At 42.7% G+C, this 17,276-nt stretch overlaps 1 protein-coding gene across 2 annotated transcripts in view; it reads right to left on the bottom strand.

The window, feature by feature from the left end:
• Positions 1-16,985, bottom strand: part of pip5k1ab (phosphatidylinositol-4-phosphate 5-kinase, type I, alpha, b) — a 43,216-nt gene extending 26,231 nt beyond the window's left edge. For both annotated transcript variants that reach the window (XM_084336070.1, XM_084336071.1), the window contains exons 1-2: positions 16,919-16,985; positions 5,191-5,225 (exon numbers count right to left, since the gene is read on the bottom strand). In XM_084336070.1, coding sequence (XP_084192196.1) covers positions 5,191-5,225; positions 16,919-16,964 — 81 coding nt within the window. In that variant the 5' untranslated portion in view covers positions 16,965-16,985. The remainder of the gene's footprint in view (positions 1-5,190; positions 5,226-16,918) is intronic.
• Positions 16,986-17,276: the final 291 nt, after the last annotated feature.

Below are 17,276 nucleotides of genomic sequence, written 5' to 3'. Positions count from 1 at the left end.
ATACTTACCGCCACCGGTCATACTTAGCTATATAAAAGATTAAAAATAAATATTTCATGTCAAAAAAAGAATTTTTACTTCCGTTCTTCTTTTGTGTCCCCCCCATACTAGCTCTTGCCCCCCCTGTGCCCCCTTGTTTAAAAGTTCCTAGAATCGCCAGCTAACCTGATAACAAGATAAACGTACGTGAAATAGGCGCTGCAGCCACACAGGATGGGCCTTGTGGGCGTTAAACTCAGTGCTTGTTTCCTCTTCCATGTGGTGATTTTTAAATTGTATCTACAGTATATATTCAAGCTTACAGGTAGCCGGAAACAACAAGTGATATCTTCACTTGTCTACTGAGATCTGAGATCTTCTGAGAGAATTGTTGAATAGATACCACAAATGTTCTAGAATGTTTGATTATGACATCATACTGTGACATCACAACGGAACATTTTGACTTAATTTGAATAATATAAATAATATGTATGATATAATATAATGTAATGTAATATTATATATTATAATATAATTTAATATAATAATAAGTAAGGGATAATGTATGGCTACGAGGTCATTGTCGCAAAATAATTGACCGACACGGAGTTTAAAATACCGAGGCGCCGCGCCGAGGTGTTTTAAACGTAGTGAAGGTCAATTATTTTGCGACAATGACCGAGTAGGCTATACATTATCCCGCTTATTACATGGCTAACTTACTAACAATATACCTAATTCATTTGACAAATCGCAGTTGTTCTGTGGCTCTGTCAGCCCAAATAAAGTGATTATTATTATCGCGGGCAGCCTCTGGCTCCGCTGTCAGTGCAGCGCTATACATTATCCCGCTTATTACATGGCTAACTTACTAACAATATACCTAATTCATTTGACAAATCGCAGTTGTTCTGTGGCTCTGTCAGCCCAAATAAAGTGATTATTATTATCGCGGGCAGCCTCTGTGTTCTGGCTCCGCTGTGTTCTGGGTCCGCTCGTCGCTCCGCCCCCTGTCATCGCCGGCACGGCAGTGTCTAATTGCACTGAAACAGTGTGTCAGTGGGCTTGATTGCGAACAGCTGCGCTCTGCGGTCATTATTGAAAAATCTGCGGCCATTATTGAAAAATAATGACCGCAGTCGGGGGGCTGTTGACCAATCACAAGCAAGCATTTCGGCGAATGTGAAAACGCCATGTAATAAAGTATATTATATTTAGCTCCCATTTGAATAATATAGAAATATGTCTAAAAACATGACATTCTTTAGAAGTCTTCAAATAAAATACATTTACATTTTTTTTTATCCACTTTTTCTCCCCATTTTCTATTTTTCTCCCATCCCAATTTCGTATATCCAATTCTTCCCTCCCCTGTCTTGAACGTTGCTAGACTATGCCTCCCACAGGTCGGTTGTAGTGAGGACAGAAGCCTTGCATCACGTGTCCCCTCCGGTACACGAGGAGGCAGCCTGTCGCATCTTTTCACCGCAGCAGCTCGAACTCTCAGGCCCCGTTTAGACGGAAACGCTAGCAGGTGAATCCGCAAAAAAAAAATTCAGATGTGCCTTTCGTTTATACGGAAACAGCGTTTTTACGGGGTGAAACCGTAAAAAAGTGAGACCACCTTCCAAGGTGGAATTCCTAGAAACGGTAAACCTTTGCGCTCTCGTCTAAACTGTCAAACCGTATAAAACGATGACGAAAGGGTCGTCAAGGCTCTCGTCGCGCCTACTGCTTACATCACAGGCATGCGCCAGTAGCCTAGAAGCGTAAACAAAGCATGTCTGATTCTATCCATGGCGATCACCTGAAGGCTACATTGGCAGTACTTTTAAATACACAAGAATCTGTCCCGCGGCTATCACAACTATTATGACTGGACCCACTGTCTGTGAGTGACTCTGCTTTGGTCCAATCACATTCCCCACCCACACTCTGCGAATCAGAGGCAGAGTAGGGCGGGTCTTCACAGCATGTCATGTGACATATGCGCCAATCGTGTGACAGCGGGGCTCCGTTGTCTCGAGTTGTTACAGTCTCGTCTGCACGGAGAATTCCACCCCAAAACGCTTGTCTAAACGCAAAATTAAAAGTGAAACCGCAAGACGACTTTTGCGGTTTCTGTTCAGACTTCCATCCCAAAACGCTCGTCTAAACGTAGCCTCAGTGGCGAGGAGTAACATGTGGGAGGCTCACGCTGCCCCCATCACTTCCTGCTTCCGTCGCACCGGCGTCACCAAACCGACCTGTAGGAGTCGCTGTCCACAACGTCAAATCCCCACCCACCGGCTTTCCCACCCTCTATGAGCAACCGGCCAGCCGGTAGCAACGCCGAGAGCTGGGCTCGAACCCAGCGTCTCCTGCGTTAGAGGCGAGCGCCTTGCCCACTGCGCCAATCAGCAGTAACAGTAAAATAAGACATTAATAAATAACAAATCAAATGATAAAAAACTACATAAAATAATGATAAAAATTATAATAAAATATTTAAGTAAAAATAATAGAAATAAAGAAAAATAAGACAATAAAATAAAGATAATAATTCATTTAAAAGCTAGTTTAAAAAGGTACGTTTTGAGCAGTTTATTTAAAGTGCCAACCGAGTCTGCTGTCCTAATGACCTGCAGGAGAGTGTTCCACAGTTTTGGAGTTTTGTAGCAGCTGAAAGCACTGATCACAACATGTTAGGTTACCACTTGTAACTCTGCTGTGGACACTGAGCAGTGAGCACCTGGCACTAGCAGACACAGGGATAAACAGAAGGAGGCTACTGATGCCAGTGGGTGGTAGGGGTGTAAAGGTACACGTATCCGTACCCAACCAAACCGTTTCAGTGTGTATCGTACCGTACCGAACGGCTGTGTAGTGTACCGAACGAATACAACGGTATGTTAACCACTAACGACCGCCCACCGGGGGCTGTTTTTTTCACAATCTAATATAATTATTATTTAATTTTTTTACAAGTCGATTATTAATTTCAATATAGAATATTCGTTGACAGCCCTACAAGTACAATTAGTTACTGCACACTACATCACCCCTGAGTGGAACATGGAAAGCCAAACTTTCCCCCACTGTACCGAAAACCCGTACCGAACCTGGACTTCAAAACCGAGGTACGTACCGTACCGTGGTTTTTGTGTACCGTTACCGGTGGTGATGGTGATGACATTCGAATTCTAAATCAACTTCGATTTTTTTTTTTTTTTTTTTTATAATTTTAAATTTTTTTTGTCTATTCAATCTGTTTAAACCAATGGGGGTTTTCATCACAGTTGCAGTTAAAGATTAGGCTACACTAATATTATACTATAAGACGTCACCATCACTTTCATACCAACCGTGCCCTTATTGGATTATTTATGTTAACGAAACTGATGAGTTATATTCATTAAAGAAAGTGTATTTAATAAAAGAAAAAGACTAATTTAATCAGATTAATCACTTTATTCAAATTGAGGATTTAGTTAAAAATTATATATATATTTTTATGAAGTAAATATTTTTGTAGACATTCAAAGCTTTGTTCGAATACTTCAATCGAGGCTTCGAATGTTAAAAAATGACATTTGGTACAGCCCTAACAGTATCTGACGTCGAGGCCATGACAGGAGGCTGTCTGGCAACACACGCGCCACCCAGACACGTCAGGCCCATGGAACAGTGCCCAAGCTAGCTCTCCGTTGTAAAGAGGTACACAAATAGCCTGCCGGCGGAAATGGTCGTCAATAAAAGTCTCTTTTGACTCACCGTGGTGATGTGTTGGGTGTTGTCGTGTCTCCCGCTGTAATCATGTAATTATGGAGAGATTTCTCTGTTTGTCTGACTGTATTAGCCAACAGCTCTCTCCCCGCTGTAAACAAACCTCACGCACGGGGAGCTGAACCAAAGTCTGTCTATAATAATGGGGACTAACAAGACATGACCCTTATCTATTTGAATGGGGAGTCACCCCAGGATCTGTCATACGTGTCATTGTTTTTCTTTCATATTTGAAGTCACTGGCGATTTTTACTGACAACACAGAGTGCTTAATTTGGTCAAAGATTTAGATTTTGTGATAGAAAAATTTTCGCCTTACTTCACCCAAAGATGATCATTTGTATATCAATTACTGACCCTGTGGCCTGTGATGACTTGAATTCATGAAGATATTTTTTTCTGTCTTGCACGGCTCTACGCTGAAGGTAGATGGTAGCCATACTTGATGAAATTAAGTTAACTGGGGCCAATTTTAACAACAGCAAAACTACATCAAAACATCTGTTTACAAACTCTCAAAACTCTCCTTTATCGAGTCGTACACACAATAGAAATAGAATAGAAGTACTTTATTGATACCGAGGGAAATTCAGCACTACAGATCGCTCACAGTAAACATACTTCACAAACATGTGCATTTTCGTTAAAAAACTTGCCAACTAAAACATTTCCATGTACGTAGTGCACCGAAGCAAGTATGTGTGTTTGAACTCTGCTTGTGCATTCAATTGAAATCCTGCCTAAGTAGTTCGCTGTGATTGATTGATTGATTCTACATTCACCGCGGAGGCATGCGAGGAAAATACATCTTCATGAATTCAAGGCAAGGTGAGTAATTGATATACAAATTCTTGGGCGAAGTAGTCCTTTAAAAGCAGCTTCTATGCATGCGCCATCCAATGGTTTCTGTCAGAGTCCTTAGTTTCCATGGTAACCACTCACTGCACAATTCCCAGCCTTTTGACAGAGATTGTTATTCGTTTAAAAACATCTTGTAAACATTTCTTTCACCGAAAGATGCAATCAATTATAATTTTACTCAAAATAAAAATCACATCACATTTAATTATTTTCTCTGAATACGTTTGTTTTGTAGCAAGTAGTTTCATTGCAGCCGCCAGCTGGCCATCTTTAGTGTTCAAAACTACCACAGAGATCCACCTCCTCATTATATAGGCCGTCTCTGGCTAAACTCCAATATCAAAAGCCCCAGGCGTACGCACACCGACAGCCCGTTACCATGGTAACGCACCAAAATCCCAAAGTGCATTAAATCCCCTGTACGTTAATGCGATTACGGCACCAGGAACTAATTACTTGTTGACAGACGTGACACCGATATGACGAATTTAATTTAATTTAGCGACTTTAATTTGAACCACTTTCGCCCCGGAGGCTATTTGTTTACTTCTCGATCTCACTCATAAAAGCACCCGGTCTTACCTCGGGAGAAGCCATTTTTCGGGAGCCGCTGGACCCTAAAGAGAGAATGAGGGAGAGAGGGAGTGAGAGAGAGGGAGTGAGAACCAGAGAGAGAGAGAGAGAGAGACACACACCCAGAGAGACACACAAAACAAAGAAGAGGACAATGATGACTCTTCAAAGCATCCATTGGCAAACCCATGATGGAAAGCATGAGCCGCCTCCCACTAAAAAAACAGTGATATCAGAATCAAACTGGGGAAAGAACCCACACAAGTATCAAACCATGCAGTCTGCCATTAAGCCTCGGGTTTGAATCGGCTGGAGCCGGACCACGGATGAGCCGGCAAGCTTTTTAAACACGGAAGAAGTCAGTGCATGTTTCAGGAACCCTCTCTCCACGCTGGTTAATTAGAAAGGCTATTTCCAGCCGCAGGCCGTCTCTGTCTATCCAAGAGACCGATGTTTGAGCCTAGGCCTAAATCCAGCCACAGACACGGTTACTAACTGCTGCTCCCAATACCAGCACCGGCGAACTAGAGCCGCCACTGCTCCTCCTCCGAGCAGCTTGCTCTAGATTGGTCTCGTCCCCGAGGACCTGTGCCTGCAATGACACCGCCACCTCCTCCTTCTCCTCCCGTCAGGAGAAAACACTCCAATTTAGGTCCTGCTCCTTCAGTAATACTCTACTTTCATGGCTTACAATGGTTTTTACTCTCATCACTCATTATTGACTGGACCTGTCTGGATTAGGTTCATTACAGGAGCACCTAAAAAACCCAAATAATCATTTGTATATCAATTACTCAACCCATGAATTCATGGGGGGGGGAGATAGAATCCATGTCTCCTTTATCCAGCTCAACACTTCACAAACACATGAACTTTCTAACTAAAACATTTCCAGTTAAACAGTCTCATGACATGTAGCGCGTCTGGGCAAGCGTGTGCATTTGTGCTCTGCCCGTGCATTCGATTGAAAATCTCGCCTCCCAGTTTATTCATTGGGATGGTGGGTGAGTGGGAGCAGAACTCATAGCTAGGGATGGGTACCTTTCACATTTGAACCGATACCGATACCGGTACCTGTGAATCGATACCGGTACCCAACGGTACCTTTTTTCTGTACTTTAGTCTCAAGAAATGTAATTTACCTACCTCAGTCGTGAAAAAAAATCCAAACTTCAAATAACTACAATTTCGACAGTTTTCGGCTTGCCATTTCTCCGACTGCTTTGTTGTTGAATCAAGTCAAATCCTAGGTAAGCATATATTGTGCGTGTGAACGTTGACATGAAAAGAAAAAAGTTTAAAAAAAAAAGTAAAAAAAAAAAATCTCGGTATCTCACTTGATTCGATACTCTGTAGTACCGACGTGTTTCGGTTCGGTACCTCAAAAGTACCGAATTCGGTACCCATCCCTACTCATAGCCAATGAAGGAGCCGGGAGGCGGGATTTCAATTGAATGCGCGGGGGCTAAGTACTATGTTCTCCGTTTGTGAGACTGGAAATGTTTTAGTTAACATGATTTTCGGGGGAAATGCATGCGTTTGTGAAGTATTGAGCACACGACTGGATGAAAGAGACTTGGATTATACTACAAGATGTGTTTAGAGAGTTTGTAAATGGATGTTTTGATACAGTTTTGCTGCTGTTAAACTTTTGTTTTTTTTTCCACTTTTTCTTCCATTTTCTATATTATTCTCCCATCCCAATTTCGTATCATCCAATTCAACCCTCCCCTGTCACGAACGCTGTTTCTTGCCTCCCACAAGCCGGCTGCAATGTGGACTAAGTCATACATAGCACAAGTCCCCTCCGGTACTTGAGGTAACAGCAGTCGCATCTTTTCACCTGCGCAGCTCGATCTCTCAGTGGCGAGGAGTAATGCGTGGGAGGCTCACGCTGCCCCCGACACTTCCTGATTCTACTGCGCAGGCGCACCAACCGACCTGTAGGAGTCGCTGTCCACAACGCCCGATCCCCACCCATCAGTTTCCCACCCCCTAATACGGCCAATGTGTATTAGTACGGACGACCAGCTAAACTGAAAGCAAATGTGGAGCGCTGGGCTCGAACAGGCAAGCCCAGCGTCTCCAGATTTCGTGGCGAGCGCCTTGCCCACTACGCCACGTAGCCGCCCTTTGCTGCTGTTAAACTTAATCTCCTGTCATTTAAATTTGTGTAGTTCATGTATGGCTACCGTATTTTGGTATTCACCGGCATCAAGGGGCGAGTAATTGATACAAATTATAACTCAAGTTACCCCCTTTCCACCAACACCAAACTAGTTCTAGTTCTGGTCTGTTGTTAGTGCCGGTTCGCAGTTGGTTCAACTATATCCCTTTTACACCGGCCAGGCTCCGTGCTGGAGCCGGTTCCCGAACGTAATCTCGCACCGGCCGGCTCGTTCAGACCGGGATTAATTGGTTCAGAACGTGACAAATCGATGCTCAGCTGGCACTGAATTTTTTTTGCTTTTTCCTCGCGAACCGTGACATCATCAGTGGGCGTGTCATATTATAGGCTGTGAAGATGAGTAAATGGGGGAAAGTAGCCAGTCAGCGTGCGAGCGCACACACACAAAAGAATACACGCACACACACGCTGTATACGTTGAATCGTTCCAGCAAAGTAGGCTTCTATTATTCGAATGACTTGTTTTAATGGGTATCATAGTAGTAAGTCCTACTGTAGAACATATTAGCATGACATCTGATTTATTAATGCCAATACTGGACGACAACCGCAATTGACACTTGAAAAGTGTAAATGATGGATTAGTCAGTAGCAGTTCACGACAGCCTGTTTAGCTCAACTGGTTAGTGTACTGCCTGTGGAGCATATGGTCCCAGGTTCAAATCTTGGTTATTACTTATATATTTTTTTTTTACGTTAATTCATTTATCCACTCTGGTTGATAAGATAAGATATTCCTTTATTGATCCCCTTGGGGAAATTCAGGCATCATATCAGCATGGGGGATGGGGGTACAGGTAGTAAAAACTACACAAGCAGTGTAAACAAATAAATCAATATAATTTACTATCTAACTAACTGAAATATACAGTATTCACAGTATCACAGTATTCACATAAGGTGCAGTATGCATAAGGTAGTGTTATTGTCCGCATGTTCTACAGTAGGACTTACTACTATGATACCCATTAAAACAAGTCATTCGAATAATAGAAGCTACTTTGCTGGAACGATTAATTTCAAATGTATACAGTGTGCGTGTGTGCTTTTGTGTGTGCGCTCGCGCGTTGAGGCTCGCTAAGCCTTTCTCCACGCATTATTTTTACCTCCGCCTGAGTAACGCCCCTGTTGATGACAGAGACGGTGGAATGTTGGTTCTGCTTAAATGGGTGTAAACGTGGGCTGGTTCGCCAGAAAGCTCCAAGGTTCAGAGGGTTCAGAACGGAGCTGGAGCTTGAACCGGAGCCCGGGCAGTGTGAAAGGGCTACTAGAGAGCCACATCCAGGGAACAAAATAAGATTTAAGGTTTGGCGACTAACAATGAGAGGTCTGCCCGCCACCTGGCGTGTAGTTCATATCGATACTCTTATTTTGAAAATCCTGTGCGGGTCTCATTTCCGCCCCAAGCGCAGCTCCAGTCATAATATCTATGGCTCCGGCAGCTAGCAACGTTCGGTTCATATGATACTCTTATTTTGAAAACCTGTGGCAACTCCGCGAGTCATATCCGCCCAGTCCGTGCTTCTGCTCGCATTAAAGCCGAGCGGGGCTACACAGCAGTGCGCCTATTTTGCGAGCCGAAATAAGTCCGTGTTTTTTTTTTTCTCTCACAACGGGTCAAATGCATCTAACATGCGTTGCATCGTCGCCATTCCTTTAAGCCCACATCGCCCGAAATGAACGTTACGTTAGCGTAAGCTAACAAGCTAATCCTGATCAGAGGCAGAGCCATAGTGAACAGCAGACAGTGTGGACTGAGGAAAGGGAAATGGGGGGGGGGGGCACTCTCCCTTTCCCTGTGTGTGTGCGTGCGTTTGGAAAGACGATGACGTCACTAGTCAGGACTCAGGACAGGAGTATATTATAGTAAACTGAGGATTACTGAGGATGGACAGATAATGTTGATATTCAAATATAAAAAAGTTTCGAGAGGAGTGGAAGTTTGAAGACAGACTAGACGACAATATGATGCAGGGGTGGTGAGTTGAAACAGTGTGTGTGTGTGTCCGACCCCACTTCTATGTTTCAATAAATTATTTGCATTTAAAACTATTAACGCCGACTCATTCCTTCAGTCCACTCAAAATTATGCTAATATTCCTTATGTTGTTTATGATATTAATTGAAAATAGCATATGAGAGTATTATAATAGTAATAATAACACATGGCGATATACTAAAAAGCTATTTATAATTTTTGGCTGGTAAAAAATCTGCCTGGCTGGTAGTTTTTTAAATCTACCAGCCAAATGGCTGGTAAATCAAAAAGTAAATTTTGTTCCCTGGCTCACTACATCAGTGTTTCCCATTAATTAATTACCGTTCCATGTATTTGTTAAATTCCACCACCAGCACACCTGATTCAAATAATAAAGGGCTTGTTAAGTTGAATCGGGTGTGCTGGTGGTGGAATTTAACAAATACATTGAACGGCTGGGGTGCTTCGAGGAGAGGATTGGGAAGCACTGCTTTGTGTTTTGAGCACAAAGTTCATCATAGATCTAGCCTCTTTATTTTGCTCTCAAACTGCACCAGATTGATGCATTTAACTTTAAAATGTAAAAAAAAAAAAAAAAAAAAGGTTCCGGGGGCATGCCCCCAGACACCCCTAGAGGGGCAGAGGTTCACCCACCCCAGTCTCACAAAATCCTGTGGGAAACACTGCCTACATGACTGTATCCATCTCTGTTTTCCCAACAACTAGCTAGCGCCAACTTCAAGCACAACAACAACAGTGGCGGACTGCATAGTCTCTTTACAAGTGTTGCTCCTGGTTGTTATTACATCACAGCAATGGGACGCGTTGTTTGACCCGATGCGAAACAGAGGAACGACAAGACAACCCCCTCAGCTGTGATATAATATAATATAATAATAAGTGAGTTATTGTAAGTATGGCAATATGAAAGTTATAGACAACACTCCAATTTAAAGTTTGTATGACTAATTTAATGAATAATTTATACAAGGATATAGATATAGGTCTTCCTGGCTGCCTGCACTTAGTGGTAGTTGCTAGGCACCGTACACTAGCTTGTTTATTTTTAGCCCCACTAGCAAGAGAAGAACGGTGACAGCTGGTTCCAGCGAGGATGCTATCCTTATGACAATTAGCAGCTGCTAATTTAGCTTAGAAAGCTCTTAATGAACATCAAGTCGGAGCTGTTCAGACTGCATCTAGACCAAGCGGCCAACGACCCAACATTAACTAGTTAGACTTGCGCTAACTTGACAGTTTAGAAGCCTATCAAACTAACTTACGCTAAAGCTAAGTTAGCTGCAGCGACTCTAAGGACAGCATCCCTGGATCACATCCGTTATTATTCCAAGTAACCATTCATACATCCCTCTGGTATTTTGTAGTACGCTCCAGTGGATCCCTCCTGCAAGCATTTAGCTAACGCTACAGGAAAAAAGGAATTTCACTATTGTGTAGCAAGCAACTAACATTAACGCTAACTCTTTAACCTGTGGCTTGTTGTTGGAATATCTGCATGACGTGTTCTGTAGTTGGTCTTGCTATCTATCCATCTACCTATCTAGGTCGTCCTCGGACGGTCACACGATAATCCCGCCCCCAGACGCTGGTTTGAGCTGTTCTTGGTTGTAGACCAGCAAAGTGTTGGTGCTGCTCTGGAAACGGTTATGGTGGCCGAGAGCCTTTTATTTGGCCGTCGGAATGTGAAGAAGTGGATCGAGATTTGACGCCGGCTCCGAGCCTTGGTGGAAAGGGGGGCAAGTGAGCCTGAATGTTTAGTCAGTGAGCACGGTGCCAGAGGGAGAGGCGGGTTACACGTTCCGTTCCTGTCATCACCCAGGTCTTCCTTCAGTGAAGGTAACCCGTGTTTAGAATTTGCCAATGGCTTCGTAATGAAATTATACATGGAGGAAACAAACATGGACCGAACATTGAAGAAAGAAAGAAAGAAAAGAAAGAAAGAAAGAAAGAAAGAAAGAAAGAAAGAAAGAAAGAAAGAAAGAAAGAAAGAAAGAAAGAAAGAAAGAAAGAAAGAAAGAAAGAAAGAAAGAAAGAAAGAAAGAAGAAAACTAGTGTCCACACAGTTCCTCTATGCTAATATAAACCTCCTGTTCCAAACCTACCATCTCACCCATTCTACAAGAACCTCTGGCTTGTAACCAATGTGTGGGAGTGGCACAGGTCAAAGAATAACCAACCTAACCAAAAAGGAAGGAATGTTTGTGTGCGTGAGTGTCTGTCTGCTGCATCCGATTGGCTTCACGCTCAGCAGGTGTGTCATTGAGGACCACAGGGAGTGCAGCGTCGGATTTTGGTGCCATTTGGCCAGATGGTGGCGCTATAACAAGGAACTTTATGCATAACTCGAGGATCGGTCATCTGATCGACTTCACGCTTGGAGGGTGTATTGCTGAGGACCCAAGCGCGAGAACGCACAAGCAGCGCCGGGCACACCACAGACAACACTGCAAGCAGCAATACCGGGAGCCAAGCGATTGGTCCGTTCCAAGCGGCCATGCGGTCCGAACGGCCACAGCAGTCGTTTGTAATAAGTCATCTATATCCAATGAATTCAGCCAGAATGACGCTCAAGCATTTCTCTATTCTCCTCAGGAGAGAGGAGTAAAAATTCCAGACTAGTACTACCGAGGCGGCATCACGGGATGTCATGCGTCTTTGCTCTGTGAGCCAGGAGTCACTGCACTCCCATCTAAACACAATGAACTTTATTCTGCCCACGTTCCCAGACTTCCCACTCATTCTGTACCAAAACATTACTGCTCATGCATTTACTGCTCATACACGGCTGGCACGTCTGACATGTGTCTCTCTCACTCTCGCAGACACTAAAGAAGAGTGTGCAGCACAACCACACGGACGGACACGCATGCTGGTACCTCGCTGAAACGCTCTCCTCCAGAACTGAGTTCTAATATCTGTTGATAAAGATATTGATCTTGCGGTAAATCAAGCATAATGCATTGCTAATACTGAAATTACAAACAGTGGCTCTCTCTAAAAGTTTAAATAACGTTGCAGTCCCCCCCCCCCCCCCATTGTAAAATGTCCAATTAATCCTCAATATGGATTAGGTTACTTGAATAGAACCCATTAAGGCTGTCCCCGAAGCCTGTTTTTGGGATTCGAACTTCGTCAGGGTTTTTCAAACGAGCGTTGGAACCTTTATTTTTTAAATAAAAAAATTAAAATTATTTTTTTTCTAAATATATATATATTTTTTTTTATAAATATCCTCAAACTAAATCCTCAATTTGAATAAGGTGATTAATCTGATTAAATAAGTCTCTTTTTTATTAAATCAACTTTCTTGAATGAATATAACTTAGCAGTTTTTTTTAATACTATAATATTAGTGTAGCCTAATCTTTATCTGAAACTGTGGAGAAAAACCCCATTGGTTTAAACAGAATGAATAGACACACAAAATATATATATATATATATATTTTATTAAAAATTAAAAATTCGAATTTTGATTTAGAATTCGAATGTTAATGTAACGATCGAACGTTCGAACATTCGGGCTCAGCCTTAGAACCCATATGATATCATTACCAGATCCCAGACACCACATTATCTAAAATCATCATTATCTAAAATCATTATGGCTGTCCTTGACTAAAATCATTATGGCTGTCCTCAACTAAAATCAGTATGGCTGTCGTCGACTAAAATCATTATGGCTGTCCTCAACTAAAATCATTATGGGCTGTCCTCGACTAAAATCATTATGGCTGTCCTCGACTAAAATCATTATGGCTGTCCTCGTCTAAAGAAAATCTTTGTTGACTAATAATCATTGCACTTTGATGACATCACTTTGTTTAGGGGTGTAAAGATACGACCTCACAACGATTAAATTATATTACGATTCTTCAGGCAACGATTCAATGCATCATGAAACCTCTTCATTTGACCACAATTCGATTCAATTCTATTAATTTTCTATCAGTTAATTCCCCAAAGAATGTTGAATACACAAATGTGGCTGGGGGAACTGATTCACTCAGCATAAATGGACTATAGGTAAATAAAAACAATACACACACAAAAGAATATATATATATTTTTAAATTATAATAGATTCTAATCGATTCTAACATTTTCAAATCGATGCAGTTGAATCGTCACATTAGGATCGATGCATCGTTACACCCCTTATCAATAAATCTGTAGATTAGTGGGACTATTGTCCTCTCCAATGCACCGGTCTAGAAAAAGCAGGTATGCAAAGACACTATTTTGATCAACACATCTACAAAATTGTGTTTCCCACATGCACCCATGCCTCTTTAAATCTAAGACAAAACCAACCAATGAATAATCGACTTACTGTAGCAGACAGCCATAAAAATCAAAATGGAAAACCCTGCAAAATGATTGATGCCTTTGAAAACAAGAGAGCTGGAGCGGCTGGGTAGTATAGAGGTCTAAGCCTACCACTGCAGAGACTTTAATTAAAATTGTAATTCCCGGCAGCTGTACCACCGGCTTGGTCAGTCGTCCCTACATTGGCAGTGTTCGTGGGTGGGAAGCCGGTGGGCTGGTCGTTGCAACAGCGACTCCTACTGGTCGGCCTGTTCAGCAGGGAGGATAGCGTGGGGGAGATAGCGTGAACCTCTGCACACGTTACGCTCTCCCAGTGAAACCCCTAGCTGTCAGGTGAAAAGAAGCGGGTGGCGACTCTACATGTATCAGAGGGGCATGTTGTGGTATAGTCTACACACCCTCCCCAGACCGACAGTAGGACAGCGCAACGACCAGGAAGGGAATTGGCATAACGACTAAATTGGGGGATGGGAGAAAGAATTAAAGGCAAAAAAGAAAAGAAAACATGAGAGCCTTTCCTATTAACACATTGAGTGCCAGCCATGAGAAATCTCGTTATTTCATGCCATGCGTTGAGTGCCAACGACAAGAAATCTCATTATTTAATCGTTATTTTTTTTATTAGAGATTTCCATAGATTTTTCATCAATCTAGCCTCACGTTACCATTGGGGATCTATCTGAGCTCGAACAGGGAAAATACCGCCCCCTATCGTCTCTCCGGATGGTATTGCACCCATTGGATTGGACTGAATGAAATGGATGGGGAAAAAAAGTCCGGAATCCACATTTTACTTGTCAGGCATGTAACCGGAGACAATCCCATTCATTGCCGAGCCGCAGAACAGCGTGGAATATGTGTTTCCAGTACCCAGCGTTGGATCAATAAACGCAATCGATATTTGGAATGGCGATCAAGAATTGGAATAATCTTTTTGGAGAACATCTGATCTGAGGTAAGGAATCTATTTGACCAGTCTTGGGATAATCAGAGTTTTTTTCACCTATATCTCAGCGTGTCCCATATGTGTGTGTGTGCGTGTGTACGGTGTGTGTGTGCTGATCAGGAAATAAGAGAATCGATTTTTCAGCCCGCTTCTCTAGTGCATAAGTACACATATACTATCGAGAAATCTAGCGTTTATTTGAAAACGATTCATAAATAGGCCATGTATGGCCAGATAAATAACATTTCAATGCAGTCAAAAAAGCTATTTTGAGTCACATATAAGCCGCACCGCTATATAAGCCGCAGGGTCGAAAAATGGGGGGAAAAGGCGCGGCTTATAGTCCGAAAATTACGGTCGTTTATGCGTTCGCAAATGTGCTCGCCCTCCCATTGACTACAGCGTCGGCACTCAAGCGCTAAATCGTGCGCCCCCTGCTGGCACTCAAAGTGTTAATGTGTCACATCATCGGCCGATATTGGCTTAAAAAAGCACAACCGTGTTGGTCCGATTTTATTTTTACAGCTGTAAAACCAATTGAAAAAGCATTTTGTGACCTTTATACATTTTGCTTAATGCACGTGAAGTTCGTGAACATAAGTGTAACACTGACAAATAGTCTAGATTTCCATATATCCTATCCTATATGACACCACTTCATTATCTGAGAACAGACATGTGTCATGTTATCAGTCGATACAGGTAGGGGGAAATCACCACCTGCCTCGAAAAACATATTGGTGCATCCACCTCAATTTGGGATTAGTTATCCATTTATTTTCATAGGCAACTTGCTTAACAGTGATTCAGATCAAGACAACAGTCTGCCCCTCTCTGTGTAGCAAACATATCCAAGTGACACGTCCTGCTCACGTGTGCAGCTTGTTACAGTCGGTTGCCTGCAGGAGGCAAGTAATGTGGGACACACATACTAAAACCATTTTTGTTTACCCCTTCTGGTTATATCCATAAATATTGTGTTTCTTGGCTCAATTTGGAAGTGCAATATGTTGCAGGGAAACTGGCCTGTGTCAGTAGCGTGACTTGTGTCAGTCTGTCATTTGACAGAAACGTAGCCCCTGCCTGTATTGAAACAGTGCTCCGCCTTGGGGAAGTCACCAGAGACTGTTCTGGCACTATTCTTATTCACTGACTCAAGCTGCCTGGCTACACAAGTCATAACTTTACCGGAAAGCGTGCAAGCGGTGCAGAACTACATTAACATGGATCAGCAAATTGGTCCCCCGTTCTTCTAACCTCGTATCAAAACCTCTTGTGAAAGGTTAGCTGTGTTGACCTCCTGCACAAAACCAGAGAAAACGAAATGGTTCAATGCCCACTACTTCACAGAGAGCTGGAAGTCATGTCTCATACACATCGACGTTATATAAACAAGCCAGTCGGCCCGTGTCCCTGATTGATTGATTGAAAACTGTATTAACAGATTGCAGAATGGGTACAATAACAGTACAGCTCAATACACACAATTGTTAAGGGGATGCAGACCAGAGAAAGACTTTCGTCTTGTTTACTGCTGGTTAGGTGGAGCGACGTGACAGCTCTGAAAGGAGTAATCGTTATGGGCAACAACATTATGCCAGTGGTGACGCTTCGTTGTCATAGTTACCTTTCAACTGTGCAAAGAGCAAACGCAGATAAATTACCGTTACGTATGTTTATTTGTGTGTTGGTTATCATTGGTTTGTAGTACATTTACTCGTTAACGTTACTTGGAATCTGACGGGGGAAGTGGTACAATTGACGACGACGTCCAACACATTACGCTAACACCCAGTAGACGAGACGAATGCCCCACTACTAGCAAAATAATGTCCCATTCGATTAACTCTTGGTAACACGGCGCGATGATAGCCATTTGCCACACCACCATGAATGAAAACCTTGGTGTTATACTGTTAACGTTAGCTAGCCATGGTTGCGTTACGACAATGAAATAATGGCTTGATGAGTAACGTAGACTCCCAGAGCAATTACGAACATATCTGGCAGCTCTAGTCCTACCGACTAACGTTAGACCATCACCCAACTAGCTAGCAACAACACCAGCTAATGTTAGCTAGCTAGCAACAACACCAGCTAATGTTAGCTAGCTAGCTAACAAACCGTTACAAAAAACGGCTGGCTAGCTAAACAGGACACCGGTCTTGATACACAACTATAATCACCAACCCCACCATACGCATTGCTCCAGATATATATATATTCGTATGTCTACCTTAAGAAGTCAACCAAACAAGTAATTACTAGCTAGCTACCTGTCGGGGCTGCTGATCCCGAATCGGCTGCTACAGCGGTCGCCATTATGAGTGTTCTGTTCACATCCCAGACAGACAGCAGGGACCGGGAGGGTCGGGTTCTGACGCTCGTGTTTCGGCACCATAGCGCATCCTAGTGGGCTACAAACTACATGTAGTATAGACTTCCTGCAAATAGGCTGACATTGAATTACTTAGCATTGGAATTGCAGTATTTATTTTGTATTATTTTATTATTCATGTGCATGCTGTGTAGCAACATATTCCTAACATAGCTATATCCCTTTGGGAATTCGAAACTGGCCCCTGTAAATGTCCAAACCCAACCCCCTCCAATGTAGTTTCCCCACCTACCCAA

Source organism: Notolepis coatsorum (genome assembly GCF_963971535.1).
Source record: "Notolepis coatsorum genome assembly, chromosome: 19".
NCBI lineage: Eukaryota > Metazoa > Chordata > Actinopteri > Aulopiformes > Paralepididae > Notolepis > Notolepis coatsorum.
Note: the sequence above shows the minus strand (reverse complement) of the source record. Positions and strands in the feature narration are given on the sequence as shown.